The 23,126-nt window shown below is 35.9% G+C and overlaps 1 protein-coding gene across 3 annotated transcripts in view; it reads right to left on the reverse strand.

Moving 5' to 3' along the window:
- The window catches only part of ANGPT1 (angiopoietin 1), a 244,865-nt gene that overhangs the window by 171,868 nt on the left and 49,871 nt on the right, over positions 1-23,126 (reverse strand). Inside the window, exon 2 of one of the 3 annotated variants that reach the window (XM_081816400.1) lies at positions 16,991-17,076. The exons of the other annotated variants lie outside the window; for them this stretch is intronic. Within the exon in view, the coding sequence (XP_081672526.1) occupies positions 16,991-17,011 (21 nt within the window). The 5' untranslated portion in view covers positions 17,012-17,076. The remainder of the gene's footprint in view (positions 1-16,990; positions 17,077-23,126) is intronic. 3 annotated transcript variants of the gene reach the window in all.

Consider the following 23,126-nt stretch of genomic DNA (forward strand, 5'->3'; position numbering starts at 1 on the left):
GTGAGGGGACCTGATGCTCAGACTTCACTAGCTTCAAGGTCAATCTGCCTCCATTGGCACATGTGTCTAAAGTACAGTGGGACAATAAAGAGAGAAGGGGCAACCCTGGGTACTAGGAAAGCTTTCTCACAGAGATGAGCACCCACAGGATGGTTAATCAGCTTTCTAGAGCAATGGAAGTGGGTGGGGCAAAGGCTGTATATGCTCTTTGCACTATGTTATGGCGTCAAGAAATAATAGCATGTTAAAGAAAGCTTACTTAAATGTGAAGAAAAGGTGATGTGGAGGTGGCAAGTTGGAGAATCCCTCTACATATAATCCTAGAATGTGCCTATTATGTGGTTTTCCTTCCATCTCTGCTCTTCCTCTTTCTTTTTACTTTTGGCCTCCAACCTTCTAGGAGGCAGGATATAAAGCCCGGCTTCCAGAATTTTTACATACAGCATTTGCTTTCTACTTGGGGGACATTTCACCAAATTACAATATTTTGTCCTTGTCTTTAAAATAAACATAACACCCAAAAAAGGAGAGGAAAAAAAGAATAGCAAATGGCAAGTCTTTTCTCTTTTACACCAAGACCCTTAAGACATTAAGAAGCTCAACAAGAAGAACAAATGCTACCTTTCCCATATAGTATCTATGTCACCAAAATTTCACCAGCATGGTGCTGGATAGAGTGGGATGGAAAACCAGAGAAAAGTTTTTAAGCAGAGGAAAACGACACTCCATATTTTTTAAAAATTAAAAAATTAAAATCAAATAAGCTCAACTTTTCACAGAATTTACATAAGAATTCTAATATTGGAAAGGAATGTGAGTCCAAACTGCTGCCCATCCACTCTCTTTTCTTGATTCACAAAAACAAAACAAAACAAAAAACTTGGATATGGTGATTCCTGGTAACCATCGTCAGAATCAGCTGCTTTAGTCAATAATACAGTTAAAACTAAAGAAAAAATGTTGGTCCCTGGTTCCTAGAATTGTGAAGGGCACTTTTGTGTGTATTCTGGAGGAATGGGGGCTTGGGGAGGCAGTCTGTGTAAGTTCCAGGGTTGAATTTTGTTTTGAAATTTCTACGGCAGGAGGGTTTAGGATCCTGTAACAATTTCCACAACATTTCACTGTTAGACCGTAAGTACCCTACCAGATGTCTTGCCCAAACTGTGATCTCAATTCAAGCATCAGAGAGCCAGCTGTGAGCCATTTGTGAAGCAGAAGTTGATGTCTACAGAATCTCCTCATCTGTTCTGTACTAGACCAAATATCTGTTGAAGCACTTCTTCCTCCCTTTGCTAAGATTTTCTAGAATAACTGTAATCGCCAATGAAGATCTCTCTGCTACTGAATTTTTGAAACTGTATGTATGTTGACTTATTTTAGACTCTCTGCTGGTATTGTGCCTAGCTGTGGCCATAAGGGCAAATCCCTATATGGAGGAGTCAGCATCTTCTCCCAACAGGAGGGCAAGGGGAAATGGGTTCTTATTCCCAATGTCATATATAGAGAAGATGCAGTTCCCAAGACAGGACCCTGGAATTGGGAAGACAGAAATAAAGGTAGGCATTAAGGTCAAGTTGCCTAAAGAGGTCTACCCAGCAAATAGATCCAAAGAGATCCTCACATTGCTGATTCAAGAAGCCACATTTTCAAAGCCAACTTGTCCAGTAGGTGAATTTTCAAGGACCAGGAAGGACTATACTTTCCATTTGTCCCCGCCCCCCCCTGCCGTGGCCTTTATCCACTTATTACCATGAGACTTTTAAATGCAGCAATAAGCTTTGCATAGTGTAATATCCTATATTAAAAAACCAGTCAAAACAAAAGCAAACAAAATGGTGCTATTATCACATGTGTCAGAGAAAACACAGGTTTTTCCCAAGAGTCCATCTTCAGCTCTTCTTCTTTGGTAATTCCACCCCTCTTTTTTAATGATATCATAGTTTCCAGTTCAGGTCTCTCGTGGATTTTTTATTGTGGTGATGCTGGAAGTTGTTTTCTTTTGCTTTGTCTAGTGCTGACACTGAACAAGAACAATTACAGACACCTGTCAGATACATTTTTAAGCAAGGGCACACGTTCTGAGAGTGACTGACAATAGCCATGTCACCAGTAATAACTAATCTTTATAAGAATCACATTTGTCATTTTGACCTCTTAGCTCATTCTTTAAACAAGTTGGCAAAATTCTGAATCCACACTGAGGCATTTTAGAAAGTATTCATCATATTAAGTGTCGGCCTTTAAATTCTCAGGTAAAGCGGAAAAGCTATTCATTCAATGTTGCCGTTCATGTACTTTTTTTTTTTTTTGCTTTTCATGTACTTTGAAAATCTGGACTTACTTCCAAATATGCCAGAAAAAATTTCTGATATAATAGAATTTTCCATTTTAAATCATACACATCAGGTCATGTTACATGGTCTTAGAGTTATTAAAAACAAAAACAAAAGGCAAAAAAACAATTTTAATATTGAAGCTGTTTTAGAGAATGAATAACCAGGTTAGTTAAGGATAACTGGCTATTTATTACTCTAATTAATAGATGCTTATATGTTACAACTTCAAGCTGTGAGATGCTATGGTACCCCTTACAGGGCCATGAGAGAAAATAGGGGATGAATCATTTAAAGCAAGAAGAAACACAGTGAGCCACATATAAGGGGCAACTGGTTACTGCCATGAGTGAAACCAGGACTTACTAGGGAGGCTTTCTAATCAGCATCTCATCACTTAACAGTTCAGTTAACAAATTTGGACCAAAAAGCAACTGAAAACTTCATCTCTAATTATCAACCCCCCTTGAAGCTTAAGTTCCCAAAGGCTTTGCTAACAGAATGGGTGTCACTAATCAATAATGACACTGAGTGAGACACTTCCAAGGAGCTCTCTTTTTTAGAGATGTTCGTTAACCCAGCAGGAAGAGTCTACAATGAAATGCTTCTTGCTTCAGGGTTAATTATTTGTCTTTTCTCCCCAAAGCCAACGGGAGCTGGAAGAAAGTATGAAAGCCTATTGCTGAATTCCAAGAGGGCGAAAAGAATCAACTCTGCTGGATTCCCAGCAACTAGTTGGTTTTGGATTGCTTTTGTCTTGGTAAGAGAAAAACTGCTGGAGTATGGTCAAAGGATAGTCATTGTTTTATAATGTAAAGGAGTTTTCTATAGATTATATTATTTTTGAAATGCAGGCCTTCACAAATCTTTTGTTTTAGGACACTCGGAGAATATAGTGGTTTGTTAAGATCTACATAAAAGTAAAAACAATAAAGAGGTAACAAAAATATAAGCCACACACCTGGGTCAATTAACTGGGTTACATTTCATTTCTGAGAAAAAAAAATCCATTTGGCATGTGGATTAAATTTTTCATTTAAAAGTAACAGACTAGGTAGTCACACACATATAAATCAACTTCTTGGGTTAGAATCTTGCTGCAGGAATGTACTGAAAGAATTTGTGTCCCTTTTTTTGTTTGTTTGTTTTAGAATTAAAATTTTTAACTTCAATATATAGGAAAAATATCCTTGAAGAAATTTTAACTCTTAAGGTGATTATGTTTTGAGAATTTCACAAAAGTCATGAATGTGATAATTAGTTAAAATTAAGTTTACTATTTTCTCAATAGAAAGTCAATTTGAGACAATGGCCTCTGTGGGGTCCTGATAATATTTCAAAGAATGCTCTGTGCTTTCTTCTGTAACATCATCAGGTTAATTGTTAAGTACTTACTGTGCATTTTGTAGCACCTTCCCCATTTTACTATCATTTTTGACATGCCTCAGGTTGACATGTCTCAGTTTCCACTAGACTTTGTGCCCCTTGAGGGCAGAGCTCATGCTTCTTCAGCCTTTCTTGTCTAGAACTTAAAATATTTTTCCTAGATTGTATCAGTCTTTGTGGCAAGCTAAATAATGGCCTCTCCAAAGATGTCCACATCTTAAACCTCAGGACCTATGAGTATGTTACCTTACATGGTAGAATGAATTTTGAAAATGTAATTAAATTAAAGATCTTGGGATGGAGTCTTTTATCCTGGATTATCAGGGTGGGACCCGTGTAATCACAAGGACCTAAGAGGAAGGAGGCAGGAAGCGCAGCATTAGCAGGAAAAGATGTAACCACAGAAGCAAGTGGTTGGAGTGATAAGACGAAGCAGTAAAGAAGACAAGAATTGTAGGTGGCCTCTAGAAGCTGAAAAAGGCAAGAGAATGGATTCTCACCTTAGGACCTCAAGAAGAAACCAGACTGGCCAAAATCTTGACTAGGTTTCAATATTTTGTTACAGCAGCAATATGAAACTAATACAGTCTGTTATTACTTGGTGTATTAAAGCCATTTATTCTCCTTGAGTTCCCCTTTGATGAACCTTGTGGGGTCACGTATTCTTAGAAGAGGCAAAATGTGAGAGGTGAAAACTTTTGGGCTCTTAACTCAAACTTCCTGGGTTCAAATCTCAGCTCTGTACTAATTAGTTGTCTGACCTCAATTTCCTTTAACTCTCAAAATCTCAGTCTCCTCATTGATAAAATGGGGATAATAGTAGTTCTTACATCAAAGACATAGGTTTCCTCTGAGGAATAAGGGTTTTTTTTGTGTGTGTGTATGTAGCACATTATTAGTATATGGTAATTGGTCAGTGATTTTATTTTTTAGTAGAAAATATAAGTATATAAATATTGACTGCCTAAATAAATTACCTCAGAAAAACAGATTCTAGTTAGAAGTCACTTATTGCTTTGTCTACAAAGCATATGTGAGGAAGAATTTTCTGAGTGTTCAATTTTCTGATGGGCTTAGTAACTGAGGACAGATCCAGAAAACAGGTAAGGCAGGCCAAGATAAATGCAGCTTTATTCTGGCTATGTCCAAGTACCTATAGTTTTCTTTACATAGTGCATTCTCCCAGGCCCCTTGCGCATGCCACATGCCCTCTGCCAGGAATGTCTTCCTCCATCTTACAACTAACAAACTTCTTTATCCCTTAGCAAGAATCTGCAGTCTCTATGAAGTCTTCCCTGACTCCTCAAGCACCTAGCTATGACCTCTTAATTTTCCCAACATACTTTCATAAGAATTGCCTTAAAGTAGGCATCCACCTCCCTACAAATTCTTCCAGGAAACTGCTTTTCTTTTTTATCTCAAGAGTATCATGCTAGGCTAGGATATAATTCAAGAAATTCAAAGACTAGAATATCTGATAAATCAGACTTTGAAGGTGATCTAGTGATTTAAGTTACTTTAAACATAATACCCCTCCCCAATTACAATTATCTCATAATAAATTTGTCTTAAAATAAGCCTTCTCGGCCTCAATATTTTAATTTAGAAGAGGAATTATATTGGTACATATTTCAGCAAACTCTGGCAAATCAATTGAGCATAGATGTTGACTTGAGGAAAAAAAATCATAGTACCTCTCAAATAACACAATGAATTGCAATAACAGCCTAGTATTGCAAACTTTTAACTGCATGATAGATGTAATGATGTTTAGGATTTTGTCTTTTTTTTTTTAAATTTACAGTAAGGTTATGCAATTAAAACAATAACAACTATAAAATCCTCTAAAAACAGAAATCAATTTCACTTTCTCCAGGGACATTATAAGATATAAATAAACCTAATTCTAAATAAATTATTTTGGGAGTATGCCCATTCTGTAATGATGCTATAATAGAAGTCAGGTGAGGCAACAGGATTTACTTGCCTGCCAAATTTTCTGAAATATAGTCTGCACAAGTGTTTAACTCACCTGTCAGATTTTAAATAATATGCATTTAATATGCGTTAGACATTTCATAATACTGTTAATGACAATCATTTATTTCAAAGGAGATATATGTCTATATAGAGAGAAAGATGAGAACTGCTATGTCTCGCTATCTATGTGCTTTATGGAATTTCCTGCTTTATCTGTACTTTTTATGTAGGCATTTATTTCCATAGGCATCCTTTGCACTTTGTAATTTATAATTCTTGTCCTTATAAAGAGAGGTCTTACAAAAACAATAATGTATTTATTTGTTTAAAAAACCTTCCACTTAATTAATATTAATATTTCACATTCATGTGGAATAGTTCTATTTTTCTCTCTCTCCATTTTTTAAGATAGTTTTTAAAAAGCATTGAATGTTCTTAAATAGTGTTTGAGTACTACCCAGTTGATGGGGGTGTGGTGGAAATTAAAGGTGTTTTTTTTTAATAATGATTTCCAAAACACAGAGTTTATACGTAAGGGGGAAAAGAGCCAAAAGTGAATTTCAGACCTTCCATTTAGTGTCACATGATTTTTTTTCATTACACACAAAGTCCAACAGCTACCAAGTTGCAAATAAATGTTGGGGAAGGAATATTCTATTACAAGTGGGTTGGAATGGGGAATTCTTCCCCGAGTTCTTCCCCAAGAAACCAGATCTGCCTTATGAAATAGTCCTGTGGCTTTCAAAATCCTGTGCAGAGAAAGGATATATCCTAGGCACAGTATTTAACTAGGTTATTAATAAAGAGATATGGAGTAAAGAATTAAAAATGAAAAGATTGCCTCAATCCCCTGTCATGTGAGATGAAGAAGAAAATTGTACAAATAAACACACTGGACAATATTTTCCTCATCTGGAAAACCAGTGGATTGAAAAAATTATTTTTTAATTCCTTTCAGTTATTAGAGTTTATGATTTTAAATGGATGAAACAGTATATTAACTTCCATCATAAGCCAGGCTCCTATGACCAAGTCTACAAAAAAATCTCACCTTGTTAATGTTTTTCCTTATCTGAAACAGGAAGTTTAAATGTTTCAATATATACCTTTGTACAAAAGAGACATATACACAAAAATACCAACTACTTCTGGCTAGAGAGCTGAAAGTGTACGTTTCATCTAGATGTCAGAGCGATTCCAGGTCCAACAATCTTCAAAGGCAGGATTTCAAAGATCCCCTTAATCATTCATAAACTTATATATTCTTCTTAAGCTCCTACTATATTGAAGATACAATGAAAGGTGATAGGAACACATAATTAACTATGACAGAGCCCTCATCCTTCTATATAATCATTTTGAATCAAAAATGAGATATTAAGTGAGTACAAATGGAAAAAGAGGAAATCTGACTGAGGAAAGGGGTGAGTATTGGAGAAGGGGTCATAGAAGCATTTAAGCTATTGTCCAAATAATAAGATTTCATGTCTAAGTAGGCAGAAGATGGGATAGCATTACACAGGGAAGGAACAGCCTTAGCAAAGACATGGTTATGTGATATGCTTGGCAGGTTTTGAGAACAGTGAGAAGTGTAGCATGTTTAACAGGCCAGATGGGAATGTGAGAGAGACAAGCAATGAGACAGAAAAAATAGGCTGGACTAAATTCATGCTAGAGAGTTTGGACTTCATTACATGGACAATTTGAAATCATGGAAGGTTTTTAAGCAGAGAATTTGAAATAATTCCTCTTGGAGTTGGGAAGAGAGAATGCAGGGGGATAAGGCTATAGGGTGATTGAGGCCAATGAGATCATTTATTGGTCTACTCAGAAAGTCCAAGAGAAAGAGATCTTAACAACATGAATTTAGTAGAGGAGATGAAAGAGTAAAGAGACTTTTCCCAAAGAAAGTCCACTCAGCTAACGCAAACTTCTAAGGAGATACAAAACCTCAAATAGCAATCTAAGTTAAAGGTTGTAGGCTAGCCTAGGAATGGCCCTGATTAGATGGCAATGACTTGTAATTAGCGTACTAAAGTTAAAGACTAAACTCTTATAGCTTCTGTTTTTGTTAGACTGATAATGTTTACTTGTAAATGTGTGCCCAGTTAGTTTAGAAAATAAACTATTTGAAAATGTTTTGTTCCCCCAAAGTGGTAAACATTTCCCTTGAATCATATTTGAACTCTCAGTTGTTTAGCAAATCATTTAGTTGTGGTGAATGCCAAGTTAAACCACAATGAAACTCATTCAAGAATCACTTTTATTTACTTAAGTGTGTATGAAAGAGATGTATTTGTTCGTTCTTTAGTTACTCTCTATCTACAATGGGGAGTGGCAGGTGGATATTAGAATAACATTACAGTGGCTGGGGTTGAAAATAGGAATGACTGCAAATGGGCACAAGGACCTTTTTGGAGTGATGGAAATATTCTGAAACTAAATTGTGGTACTGGTTGCACCACTCTGCAAATTTACTCAAAGTCATTGAACTGTACACTTAAAATGGGTGAATTTTATGGTATGTAAGTTATGCTTCATTAAATCTGTTAAAAACATTATTGGAGTACATTTATTAAGGATTTTAAATCTGCTAAATGTGATGGTAAAACTTGTAGTCATTTATTTGATAACACTCATAGAGAAATTACTAGAACACGTATGTTCTAGACAAGTGCTTCTCAAAATTTAATGTGTTTAAGAATTGTCAGTGAATAGCAAATAGGGATTCTAATTCAGTAGGTCTGGATCTGAGTCCGTAATTCTACCATTTGAACAAAGTTCCAGGTGATGCCATAAGCAGGCAGAAAAACACATCATAGTACCACAGCTCCAGGCACTGAGAATACAGTTAGGAACAAGAAGGTGATTTCTTGTTTTCATGGAGCTGGCTCCCTAGGCTGATAGTAAGGAAAACAAATAAAAGCTCAAGATAGTTTCTCATATATATTACATAACACTGAAAACAACTCTATGATTCAACATCCCTTCAAAATATTTGTATTTGTCGGGCGCCTGGGTGGCTCAGTTGGTTAAGCAACTGCCTTCGGCTCAGGTCGTGATCCTGGAGTCCCGGGATCGAGTCCCGCATCGGGCTCCCTGCTCAGCGAGGAGCCTGCTTCTCCCTCTGACCCTCCCCGCTCTCATGTACTCTCTCTCATTCTCGCTCTCTCAAATAAATAAATAAATCTTTAAAAAAAAAATACTTGTATTTGCTGCCTAACATGTGTCAGGCATCGTGATAAGCAATGGGGACACAGTTGTGAACAAACCATTCTCGTATCAGTGCTTGGTCTCAAAACCAAGACTTCATCTCAACACTATGCTAAACTATATCCTCCTTAATTTTATTGTTATATTTAAGAAATGAGAAATTTAGATTGCATTTACTATCATAGAATGCTATGTTTGTTTGGGCTTTGGTGCCCTTGGCAAGTTGGGCTATTTGTACAATCTATTAGCTTGGCTCTTTCCTCTTTCTGGGCCTCACATTATTGAAGCACTCTTGTGCTTATATGGAAGATTGTTATTTAGGTCCACATTTTTTTCTCTTCTTTGCTACCAATTTCAGTAACCTTCTGAGAATCTATTTATACTCTCCTCTCCTGGGAATTTGAAGTTCATCTTCATTTATCATCTGCAGATGTACTTCTCATGCTACTTACTTCCTTTTTTCAGTCCACTAATGATGTAGTTAAACAAAATAGAATCCAAAACTGACCCACTGAGGACAGCTCCTTAGATTCAGTGCTCATTAATGTCAATCATCCAGTCCTTCAACGAAATGTCTTAGCTTGAAGTGCTCATACCAGGACAAGAACAAACCTCTGTCATTTACACAGGATATAAATTCCCAGAGAAATATTTGGGATTTAACAACTTATTTGCATGAATATGAACAATGATGAAAATATAAAATGGGAAATTATATGCTAGTATATATTTGAATAATTAATAATAGCCAACATTTATTGAAGATGAATAAGTCTATCACTTATATTATTAGTATCTCTAATTTAAAAAATCACCTTCCAGTACAGCTATATTTCCTATCGCAATCATCACCAGCACCACTATTTTGCAGGCCTAAAACTGAGAGCCACTGAGGTGAGATGGTATCTCTAGGACTCTCTTTCCAAGCTCATATTTTTCTAATATTATATACTGCCATTATACATTGCTTTAATTAAGATTTTTATTTTTTGGTTGTCATCTTAACTGGCCTATTAGAAACTAACCATGCTACCCTTCTAATTTGGGATATGAAACTTCTCAGTACCCTCCCAAAGAATACTTGATTTGGGTTTTTTTGGGTTTTTTTTTTAAAGATTTTATTTATTTATTTGACAGAGAGAGACACAGTGAGAGAGGGAACACAGCAGGGGGAGTGGGAGAGGGAGAAGCAGGCTATCCGAGGAGCAGAGAGCCCGATGTGGGGCTCGATCCCAGGACCCTGGGATCATGACCTGAGCTGAAGGCAGATGCTTAATGACTGAGCCACCCAGGAGCCCCAGAGTACTTGATTTGGAGAATGTGAACAAGAGTATGTCTCCCCACAGAACAGCTGACTCTATAAGAACCAGTAATTTGATCTGGCCTATTACAGAGATGTTAGTAGCTACCTTGAAATGTTTTGTGGAACAAATTCCAGCTTCTATAAAGCTGAAGGAGAATTAAAAAAAGAATTAAAAAAAATACTCAAGCATGTAAATGACCTACAGTATCTGAACATACTAGTATGGTTTCAAGACAATTATATTAAATACACAAATCTGGTTTTAATGGCCATGCTTAGAAGATGGGCACAGTGCTAAATGTGTAAGTAATTATGAACTTGGCACAGTAGCTCTATTTATTTTAAGCTCTCTTTTGCTGCTTTGGTTGAGGATGTTTACTTAACCAGACTCTATTAAACATGCTAAAAACATTATTGCAGATTTTGTCTTTGTGAGCATTTTTAATTGACAAGCTACAGGAATAGTAGATGGTGGCAAATGGGCTAGAGCAGACAGAAAGAGACAGGCAGGTATCTTTTTATCTTAGACAAAAAGCAAAACAAAACAAAACAAAACTCAGTTGAATTAAGTGTTTCTGAAAAGCAAAGGACTGACAGTACTGAAGACTGGCATCTTCTATTTACCAGACACCAGGCCCTGTGTAGAGAACTGCTGAAAGCAGACCCTCTCCAGCATGCTTCCACCATTGGAACTAGATGATTAGTCCTCTTTGCTGTCAGGAAAATCCCATGCTGGTAATTACTGTATGAAATTCAGCCTCTAAATGCCTACTTAACTCAGTTGCTCTAAGAGCTTGAAAACTTCATAACACCTTAACCACCCACAATACTATCTAAGGCTAGGAAAGAAAGAAACTCTTAGGTGTATTTCACAATGCAGGGACAAAGAACTGAGAAATCATAGAAACTTCTGTCAATAATGACCCATGTGGAAACCTAATTTTTAGCTTTACTACCATTTATTTTCCTTCCCCTCCTTCTCCCCTCTCTACTCCTTCCTCCTTTGCCTCTCTGTCACCATCTTCATCTTTGTTGTCTCTATGTCATCTATTTGGGGGAGGAGGGGGTGCCTTCATTTCATTTTAAATAATTTCATTGGTATTTCCTGATAAATATTGTTTTGCCATGTACAAACATATTTAAAATACTTATTGAAAATAATTTGACCATTTTTATGTAAAATGTTAAAATGTCAAGTTCTCACAAATTAAGTTCACAGTAGAGAGGCAGCAATTTTATTCTAAACATGGGAACTGAAGAATTTTTACCATACACTAATTACTTATTAAAATAATTTTGAAAGACAGTGAATTGGCAGGCAGGGAAAGCACGTTTATCTTTACTATTTACATACTTTTCAACCTGATAGAGATTTTAGGCCATGGCTATCACAGAAATGATCTAATATGTTCTTTTGAAGTTTGTTGACAAAAACCACTCCAGACATAAATCTGTTTTATGTGGTGTGTGGTCTTGGAGGGAAGAAAAAGGTCTTATTGGACTGAAAAATGGACATCCTAAAATAGCCCTACCAAGTTCATAGCAGGACAGAATTGATAAATTAATTAACATGAGAGAATGGTTATAAGATACATCCTTTTAAAAAGACAGCATATGGTATTTAATTAACAAACAAAATCTACATCTTTAAAATTTCTTTTTATTTGAAGTACAGTTGACACATTACATTGGTTTCAGATGTACAACATAGTGGTTTGACAAGGCTATACGTTATGCTACACTCAGTACAAGTGTAGCTACCATCTGTTACCATACAAAAAGGGCACATTTTTAAATGAATTTTATTTTATTTATTTATTTATTTATTTATTTATTTATTTATTTATTTATTTATTTGACAGAGAGAGACACAGTGAGAGAGGGAACACAAGCAGGGGGAGGGAAGAGGGAGAAGCAGGCTTCCCGCTGAGCAGGGAGCCCGATGCGGGGCTCGATCCCAGGACCCTGGGATCATGACCTGAGCCGAACGCAGATGTTTAACTGACTGAGCCACCCAGGTACCCCTTTTAAATGAATTTTAAAATGAAATGATTTTTGGGGGGTCCAAATACAATATGTTTTATATAAAGTTTTTATCATATATGGGGTCTCTCATGTTCCACAGAATACTGTTCACAATACAGCTTAAGATCTAAATAATAAATTTTTATGTCAGTAACCATAGCACCATTATTTAGGAGAAATAAAGTCCAGATGCATATTAATCACTTGGGCTTATTGCCAACCATTTAGAAAACTGCTAGGCTATTGGAATACCAGAATTAATGCCATTAATTTAGAAACTGTTAAATATAGATTTCACACAGAGCAATGGAACTAAGAACTAGGGCTTCAGAGCCATCCCAGCCTTGGGGTAAGATACTTCACCTCCTCTAACCTTAGGTCTTCATCTGTAAAATGGAAATAATAATTTCACTAAACAATGTTTTAAGACTACAGTTAACAATATCATATTGTATATCTGAAAGTTGCTAACAGAGTACATCTTAAAAGTCCTCACCACACACACACACAAAATTGTAACTATGTGAAGTGATGGATGCATTAACTGACCTTACTGTAGTAATCATTTCACAATATATGCACATACCAAATCATTATGTTGTATACTTTAAACTTACACAATGTGATATGTCAATTATATCCCAATAAAGCTGGAAAAAGAAAGTTTTCAATACTTAAATGAGAAAACTTATGTCATGGTCTATGCCTGGCATCTAAATGTACTCAACAAATGTTAGTTTTTTTTACTTTAGGAAGTGTGAGTATTCTTCCCAAAAATAAGAGTCATGTTCCATCTATGTTTAAAGCTATCAAAATGCTTGATAGAGCATCTTACGCAAGTAAATACTCAACAAAATCTGTAGAAAGAAGGAAAAAGAGAGAAAAAGACCTGGTCCCAGTCCTAAACCAACTCCTGATCTAGGATGAGAGAGACAAAACTTGTATAAGTAAACATTTACATTTGAAATTTACATACAAAAATAAATATTACCCTAAAGGCACATACCACTACTAAATTACTAGAGTCAGAAAAAGAGTTTGTCTTGCTGCTCAAAAGTCATTTGAATAAAGGATTCTATGGCTCTTCATAGTGTCCATGAAAATAAGGAATGAATACAGGAAGGCAGGCTCATCAGGAGGCATTTAAAATAGTCTGGGTGTACAGGGCATGACCAGACTGAGGCTGGAGGGATGCAGAAGTACAGGAATGAAAAAATAAAAAAAACAACCACAACAAAACATTGAGTAGGAATCAACAGAATTTGGGACCAGCCTGGAGATGGTAAGTAAATGGGAATGGGCAGGGAACACCCAGGGTTTCAGCCTGGAAATGATACAGGGAAAGCAGAATAGATAGGCTAAGGGGAGGCCATGAATTCCTGTCTTTTTCTTTTTCTTTTTAAACATGTTTAGATTTAGGTGATGGCAGGACATCTAAGTAAAGATGTTCCATAAACAGAAAGAAATCTTGACTGGGAAGAATATAAAAGGTCAGGTTAGACGAGGAAGATCTGGAAATTGTCTGCATAGAGGTGGGTGGTAAATAAAATTGAGTGCTCAAGCATCCTGACTTGCTCAGAGGACATGAGCTGCAAACCACAGATTATTAAAAACACTTCCTATTTTAATTATATTTGTTTTTTAAGTATTTCTGGATTCTCCTTGGGGGTTAATATATGACCAAATTTTACACTTACCATTTAGACCTAAAAGACCCTTGAGAGATTTCTGATCCAATTCCTTCATTTTATAGACAGGCAGAAGCCCAGAGATGAAGTGACATGCTCGAGGTTATTGGGCAAATAAGTTTCCATTCGTTCATTCATTAAGTAGAAATATGCAGATATAGATGACTACAAATATGGAATGATTTAAAATTCTATACTGACATGCATTTCTATTTATAAATCGTCAATCCTTTGTGACTGTAATTCAGTCATACTTGTGTTAAGTTAAAGTATATAAGTATAAAGTATACTTTAAATGACTGACCCAAAGCCTTATATGATACCATAATTGGGAAACCAAAGGTTTTCTACAAACATTAAAATGTCTTTTAAAAAACAATAGGCTAATGATACTGAAACATAATCACATTTAGAAACACTTCCTCATTCTATGCAGAGTCAGAATAACCCATAGGAATGTAAGATGCTTTCTAAACTTCTATTTGAGGACATATGAGATTTCCGGTTTTTAAAGTTGATCCCAGCCATGTAATATGCTTAATTTGAAATGTATAATGTAGACACTTAAAACTAGAGAAAAAAGGTAAACATTGCAAGTCACTTTTTATACAATGGGTAAAACCAAAGGGAAAAAAATGAGTAAGTCTAGCAGAAACCCAGCATTGCTATAATCTAAGCTGTAGACTTTCAGTTGCTTAATTGGAAAATCACTCAATCAATTTCTTGGTAGTTATACTAACTGCACCCTTTACTCAACTGAGTAGTCAGAATGAAAAAAAAAGGCAGGGGTAGAGGCAAAGAATTCATTAAACTACAAGTTTACATTTGACTGTTTTTTGGTAATAGACTATCAAATGCTTATACAGCATATGATTGAATCTGTCCAATGACAGAAAACTGATTAGCTTTGAAGCAAGTGTGGTCTATCTTTATCTCGTTGGAAAATTCCTTCATATAATGATGTTACCTCGCAACTTTACACATACATCTCCGTTCATATTCTAGCCCTAAAGATCATTCAAAACAACCGTCATATCTCCTGTGCCCTGATAATCTTGTCAATATTTGAAGAAAGCTACCAAATTCCCTGACTTTCTTTGTACCCTGGTCATTCCTCCTATGAATTATCCTAAGCATACTGTTCTATAGTTTTTTCTCTGCTGAATCTGCTCCTTTTACTTTGCACTTTCTTTAATATGGTACAGCATAGTAGAGTAGACAGGAAGTCATCTCAGGAGTCAGAAAGATCTTTATTTAAATCTCTTCTTGTTCATAAACAGCCTGTTTGATCTTACACAACTTATTTAACCTCTGAGCCCCAGTTCTCTTATCTGTCAGATTTGAAATAAGAATAATAACTTCAGAGTCCTGTTGTGATGACAAGACGAGATCATACATGGTCCAGTGTCCAGCCCAGCTCTCACCAAACCCACACCCCTAACAGGAGTCAGATCTTTGCAGGTAAAAAGAGGAACCCCATCACCTCTTAGGTCCATATACCATGTATCAGCTGGGAACCAGGGAGAATCGAAAGTTTACTTAAATATTTGCAAGTTTCACATGTGTGTATACACACACATCCTCCATAAAGAAATCTTGAGTGCACTTTACAAAATATATTCACATCAAATATCCTTACAATACAAATGGGCAAAAATGCAAACAGAAAAAGAAAAATAATACATTCTTGCAAAAGGTAGTACAGACCAACAAAAACAAACTGGTATTGGTTATATTGTACTCCTATTTTTTTAATGTTACCATCTAACCTAGTTTCAGGTTGTACTGCTCTTTCTATTCTAATTTGTTTATTTTAAAGGTTTTATAAGTGCCACATCTGCCATTGTGTATGTTATTACCAGGTAACATATTTGTCAAGAAAGAAGTATAAGAATAAGCAAACCAAGCCCCTTAAAATAGTGTCAGAGTGTGAGCGGCTTCTCCTCTGAAAAGATTTCCTTCTGCAAGACTACGGTAGCTCTTGGGTAAACTTGATATTTCTTCTATGATAACCCTCAGTCCGTATCTTTTGGCTTCCTTAGTTTTCCTATCACCAAATATAGTCTGAAATTTCAGCCTACTGCTTTGAAAGGTGGCAATGATCGCATTTCAACACACACACACACACACACACACACACACACACATCCCGTTTGGTACAGAAGTACTGCTGAAACTGTGCATAAATTTCACTATGTCCCATGAGCCTTAGTAATTGAGCCTGTTAAGCATCTGCCTGTAAGAAGGTGCTACATTTTTTCTGCATAGGGCAAATAAGAAAACATACTTTCAACTTGAACACTCATTTTTCTGGTAACATCTGCACAATGTCTTCATGTCAGAGACCAGAATTAAATATTCTTTCCCTAATGCAGAATGCCCAGCCCATTCTTTATTTCAAAATCCTCTAGACTCATTTTCTATTAAGCATCTTCCAACCACAGACCAACATAATAGATGATTTTTTTGTGCTCCCATTTTCTACTTTATATACTTCTATGAAAGCATCTATACAACTTAAAAGCTCTAATTTATTTACTGAGCTCTTTAGCCCATAAGCTTTCTGAGGGCAGAGAAAATGTTCTAGTTGTCCCAAAGGTCTGGAACAGTACTAGCTCAACATAGTTTCCCCTCTCCAGTGAATCTCTTTGGTTCAATCATTATGGCAAAATTATGTGATGGAAATACTAGGACTAGAAATTAGGAGGTCTGAATTTCAGTCCTGGTTCTAGCTCTTAATTAGTTATTAATCAATGTCTTTGAGAAAGTTAATTAACTTCTAGAGGCACCTAAAATAAGGAGGTTGAGCTAAGTCATCTTTAACATTTTCCTTGGATTGAAAATTCTGAGTCTCAGTAATTACATGCTATAATTTATAATGTGTGGGAGTAATAAAAAATCTTTGACAGTTTATTAATACACCATTCTAACCAAAAGGATAAAATGAGATTAGGTCACCAGTATCAATGAACATGAAGTTACCATACAGGTCAACACAAAATGAACTCTGGTTAAAGTCTTAAATTTTAAGTACAGATTCAGACTATTTGGGTATGACTTACTATGTTTGATGGCAATGACATTAGGAGTGTCCAAGAAGAGTCAGTATCCTAGTCTCGATCTGTTTAAATTGCTCTCAGAATATCTCCTGTGAAGAGAGAATCTGGCTCAGCATGTCCGTGGATTATGTGTGGGTATACCATGTCTGAATCACTGGCACCAGTGATGCCAAACAGAAAACCCCAAACCCTCAAACTATTAAGTGTTGAGCAAGATATTCAGCAACACTGGGAGTTCTGAAAGTACATATTATTTTGGCTTAGGATACCTAGGGGAAAGAATAGTTTTTTTAGAATTAAACTGAACCTGGAGCATCATTATTTTTCACATGGAAGCTAGACACAGTTAATGAGGAAAAAGCAAATCACTCACTTTTCAAGGATATATTTTTGGTTTGAGATAGTAAGCCAACTTCTTCTGTTTCTGTCAGGTGGCCCAAGTGTTTGTAGAACGACATTACTGGGCACTCAAACAGGGTCAACATTCTAACATTAGGTCTTATCCCTTGTTCTCAGTGAAATGAAATAGCTCTGTAAACATATATGAATATTTTGCATAGCGAGATAAAATTTTATGAGTTTATCATCAGTAATATCTAAAAGAATCCTTAAAATTTGGTTAAGTGGGGGTGCCTGGGTGGCTCAGTCATTAAGCATCTGCCTTCGGCTCAGGTCATGATCCCCAGGTCCTGGGATCGAGCCCTGCATCGGGCTCCCTGCTCAGGGGGAAGCCTGATTCTCCCTCTCTCACCCCTCTGCTTGTGTTCCCTTTCTCGCTGTGTCTCTCTCTGTCAAATAAATAAATAAATTAATTAAAAAAAAATTTTGGTTAAATGAAGCTGATATGGAATAGAAAGAGACATACAAACTGACAGACTATGCTTATGTAAGGTTTCCTTAATATTTATGAGTTTAACAGAAACACCCCTTAGTCTCAGATTCAGGCATTATTCTTGTTACTTTACAACATTTATGAGAGTGAAAAGTCATTTAGCCCAAACAAGCACATAGGACAGTGATTTGTAGATCAGAAGATGGCTATTAATTTATCATGGAAGATAAATTCTGCCTCTACTCCTTTTCTGAAGGGCAGAGAACTCCTGAGACCAAATAAGAAACCAAAACCCTGTTGAGTGAACCATAAAGGGGAAATTCAGCTTGTCAAAGGGAGATTTACATTAAATTAACATATCTTGAGATGTTATTCTTCTTCGCTGCAAGTGTATTTCTGTCTAGACACCTAGGACTGGTCATTAGAATCAATGTACTTCACCCTGAACAGAACTGACAGTACATACTAATTTGCAACCTCTAATTGTGTTTCCTACAGGAGCGCGCCCTCCCTGTACGTGTTCTCTATACTGAATTACATCATATCCCCTATCATATCAGAGTCTTGTCTCTCACAGGCAGAAAGCTTCAAGAAGCATTTTACTGTCTTCTCCATTGGATTACCCATTTTGATGAATCCTGGTCTCATCAGAATCTTACTGCTCAGTGGATATTTTTCATTTTAATTTTATTTCCAAAATCAGAAGGAGTATTGGACACAATGGGGAGGAGAAAAAATGAAAGTGAAAGAGAAAAAACTTACATTCTTACTCACCCTTATTTTTATCCCTTGCAAATGTTTCTGGTCCTTAGAATTCCTTCAGAACTTATGATTCTTAGTTTATATAAGTTATGTGTTACTATATTTTACTTCTTTCATAATAGGTTAAGAAAAATTAAATATGATTCTCTTTAATAGGGAAATGTCATTAAAATGAAAATCAGTGTAATAAGAATTCACTTACAAATTTGAAGTCATAAAAAACTATAATCCTTGGGGCACCTGGGTGGCTCAGTCAGGTAAGCATCTGCCTTCAGCTCGGGTCATGATCCCAGAGTCCCAGGATCGAGCCCCACATCAGGCTCCCTGCTCAGCTGGGAGTCTGCTTCTCCCTCTGTCCTTCACCCCTCTCTTACTCTCTCTCTCTCTCTCAAATAAATAAAATCTTTAAAAAAAACTATAATCCAAATGTCCTTGAAAAAGTTTAACTGAAAATATATGATACTATCAATCTTTACTACAAACAATACAAAATTTTAACTTGTAATTTGATCCTGAATATATTACCTTTAGGAAGCAGATTGAAATAGTGATACAAATAATGGGATCAGCTAAAATTTTGGATGGCTTTGGCAAGTACTTGGGTTTCTTAAATATATACTATGGACCTCCTATGGTTGATTTTTTTCTCAAATTCTACTTATGTTCATATTATAAGCAATCTATATGCAGATCAGTGTCTGAAAACAAGCATCAATCAGAAATCAATAAACTTTCAAGTAACTTTTATAGAGCATGTAGTCAAAATCCTACCAGGTCTTGGAAAGGGGAATCAAATATAATTTCTATTTTCAAAAATTCAGAATCTTTAAAAAAAGAAACAGATATGCAGCATACAGTGGTATGTATGTTCTAAGGCATCACCGTCCAATAAAAATCATTTGTAAAACATAAATGAGAATTCACATATATAATCTTAAAGTTTCCAACAGGCCACATTTAAAAATAATAATTAAAGAAGTGAAATTAATTTTAATGATATATTTTACTTAACCTATCAAAAATATTACCATTTCACAAGTATGTAAAATTATTGATGGTATATTTTATATACTTTTGTACTAAGTCTTGGAGTCAGATGTGGATTTTACATTTTCAGCACATCTCAATTGGAACTAGCCACATTTCAAGTGTACAGATAGCTAGTAACTACCATATTGGACAATGCAGGAAAGAGCATGCAAGTTCTGAGGGAACATGGAGGGAAAAAAGAATAACTCTCCCTGGGTTATCAGGAAAATTGAACAAAAGAGCTGACATTTGAGTTTGGCTGGTAAAGATAAATAGGATTTTATTAAGCAAAGTGAGAATATTATGACCAGATTGTGAAGCTCTATATAAAGTTTGGATTTTGTCTTTAAGCTATGGCTAAGTTTTTAAGGCAAGGAGTAACAGAATCAGAACTTTGCTTTCAAAGTATAAATGTTGGCAGAAGGGAAGATGAATCTGGAAAATAGGAAGAGTAGAACCAAACAGTCCAAGTATGTGTCAACTGCAAAGAATATGAGACATGGATTTAAATATCATCCATATGCTTAAGTGTCCCTAATTTAACTCTTCAGCCCAGATTTCCCTACTAAACTCCAGACCTGACAATTTCATACTTGACCTCTCCATTCGGATACATAATAGGTAACTGACATAAAAAAACAAAAACTCAGCTCCTACTCTTCCACTAAGACCTGCTCTACACACAGCCTTCCCCATCTCAATCGATGCCCCTCTTTCCTTCTAACTGGCCTGTTTAGGTTGAAAACTTTAAACTTATCTCTCATTCCTTTTTTTCTTATTGTCTCCCATATCCAATTCCTCAGATCTCTGTTGATTACCGGTCAAAACATATCCACAATCTGACCACTTCCCTACTTTTACTGCTACCACCCTCCTCTGAACCATCATCATCCCTCACTGAATTGTGGTAGCTCCTACCTAGTCTCCTTGCTCTTACCCTTGTCCCTGAGAGTATATTTTCAGCACAAAAACCAGACTGGCACTTCTGAAATTTAAATCCAATTATCTCCTGAAACTCTTCAAGGGTTCCACATGTTACTCAGGGGCAAAGTACCTCTATGGCAGGTTAGACTGTCCCCAACTCTCCCTGGATCTCTGTAATAGAATTATGCATTCATGCTCTTTGCCATGTGAATTTTTAGTATCTTTCACAAGAGTAGACAGAATTCACATTCCTGTCCCATTGACTTTAGGCTTGAACAAATGGCTTTCTTTGGCCAATGAAATAGGTAAAAGAGATCATGTTTCAGTTCTGAACCAAGTCTTCAAGAGACATCCTGTATTTTTACTCACTCCTCTTGCTCTATGCTATTCACTACAAGAAGAGCATAGCCCAGATGTCTATGGACCCAGAATGAGGATATATAAGGGACAGACTTGATCCCAGCTTACAACCTGAACCCAAGCCCAATCAATCCAAGCCAAGCTTAGCAGAGTCACAACTGACCTGCTGACCCAAGTGAGAAATAAATGCTTGTTGAAGATACTGAGTTTTAGGGTTGTTGTTATGCATCATTATTATTGTGACAACTGCCTAATATACCCAACAATGCCCTATAAGACCCTTCATGATCTACACACATCTCCTCCTCCCTTCATCTCTCTTCCTTCTTTCTGGGAATGCAAATGTATGCAAATGTTCCATACAGGGTTATATGTTTTATGAGTGTTTATACATGTGATAAAATTAATCAATTTGTACATTTAAGATATGTGTATATCGGGCGCCTGGGTGGCTCAGTTGGTTAAACGACTGCCTTCAGCTCAGGTCATGATCCTGGCATCTCTGGATCGAGTCCCACATCGGGCTCCCTGCTCGGCAGGGAGTCTGCTTCTCCCTCTGACCCTCCCCCCTCTCATGTGCTCTCTCTCATTCTCTCTCTCTCAAATAAATAAATAAAATCTTTAAAAAAAAAAGATATGTGTATATCACTGTATGTAAACTAACAACAAAGAGAAAAACAATAAACAGATATTGAAAATATTGAACTCTATTTAGTAGGTTTGATTTTTACAGTGTTAATTCTGAAACTATCTTTTTAATACTTGAGTCATGAGCAAATTAATAAATATGTAGAGAATAATGAAAACCAAGTTTCTTCATTTGAAGAAGACAGATACATATTTGAAAGGAGGAAGACTAGGTAGAAATTACCCTCCAGTATCATAAAGGAATTGGGAGATAGAAGTGTGAACCAATGGTTTACACACACACATTATACAGTTAGGTGTACATTTAGATACAGAAATAAAAATATAAAGACATCATAGAACATAGAATTAGCTATAGAATGAGCCTATTTGATATAGACAGATGAATGAAAAAATAAAGAAATGAAGAAGGAAAATGTCTTCCTTAAAGGAGAATGCCAATCAATAAATGTAGACATAATAATGGATTTAGAAAATCATCAGTGAATGTAAAAGTAGTAATATAAAGTGTGATGAGGAACAGATACATAAATATTCTCAAAGTATCTCCTTACAAATATTTACTAATTACAAACTGAAAATGTTGCCTTTACAGCAGAGAAACCTGCTGGATTACCACCAGGAGATCAAAGCTAACATCACCAACATTGGAACAAGCTAACATCTTTTGTCACCTGATATAAAGTACTGAGGAAGACTATCATTTTAGTAGTTTTCCTATAAAAAGTGCATAATCTTATTCAAGAAGAAACAAAGTAAATCTAAAATTAAATGTCATTAGCCTGAACTCCAAAAATGTCAAGATCAAGGATCAAGAAACAAAGGTAAAATCTGACATTAAAGTCATTACATGGATAGAGAACAAACTGAGGGTTGCTGGAGAGGAGGTGGGCAGGGGATGGGCTAAATGGGTGATGGGTATTAAGGAGGGCACTTGTTGTGATGAGCACTGGGTGTTATATGTAAGTGATGAATCACTAAATTCTATTCCTGGAACTAATATTACAGTATATGTTAACTAAAATTTAAATAAAAACCTGAAACATAAACAAAATAAAAAAATAAAACATGAATAAATTCAATACATGGCCCTGGACTGAATTCTGGACCAAGAAAAAGAAAAGCTATAAAGGACATAATAATAGGACAATGGATGGAATTTGAGTAGGAACTCTGGACTAGATAACAGTACCATATCAATATTAAATATCCTGGTTTTGATAACTGTATGCAATTATGTTTAAAAATGTCTGTATTCTTAGGAAATACACATTGAAATATTTAGAAGTTATAGGGCACAATGTCTTCAACGTCTTTCCGAAGTTCAGGGAAAAATCTTATATATGTATATATGAGTAGGTAAGTAGGTAGGTAGGAAGAAAGAAAGAAAGAAAGAAAGAAAGAAAGAAAGAAAGAAAGAAAGAGAGAAAGAAGAAAAAAAGGAAAGGAAAGGAAAGGAAAGAAAAGAAAAAAAAGGAAAGAGAAAGAGGGAAGAAGGAAGAAAAGAGGGAGGGAGGGAAAGAGAGAGAGGAAGGAAGGAAGGACAGACAAAAAAATAGGACAAAATGTAATCAATTGGTATAC

Source organism: Leptonychotes weddellii, chromosome 4 (assembly GCF_054177405.1).
Source record: "Leptonychotes weddellii isolate Sample4059 chromosome 4, ASM5417740v2, whole genome shotgun sequence".
NCBI classification, from domain to species: Eukaryota; Metazoa; Chordata; class Mammalia; order Carnivora; family Phocidae; genus Leptonychotes; species Leptonychotes weddellii.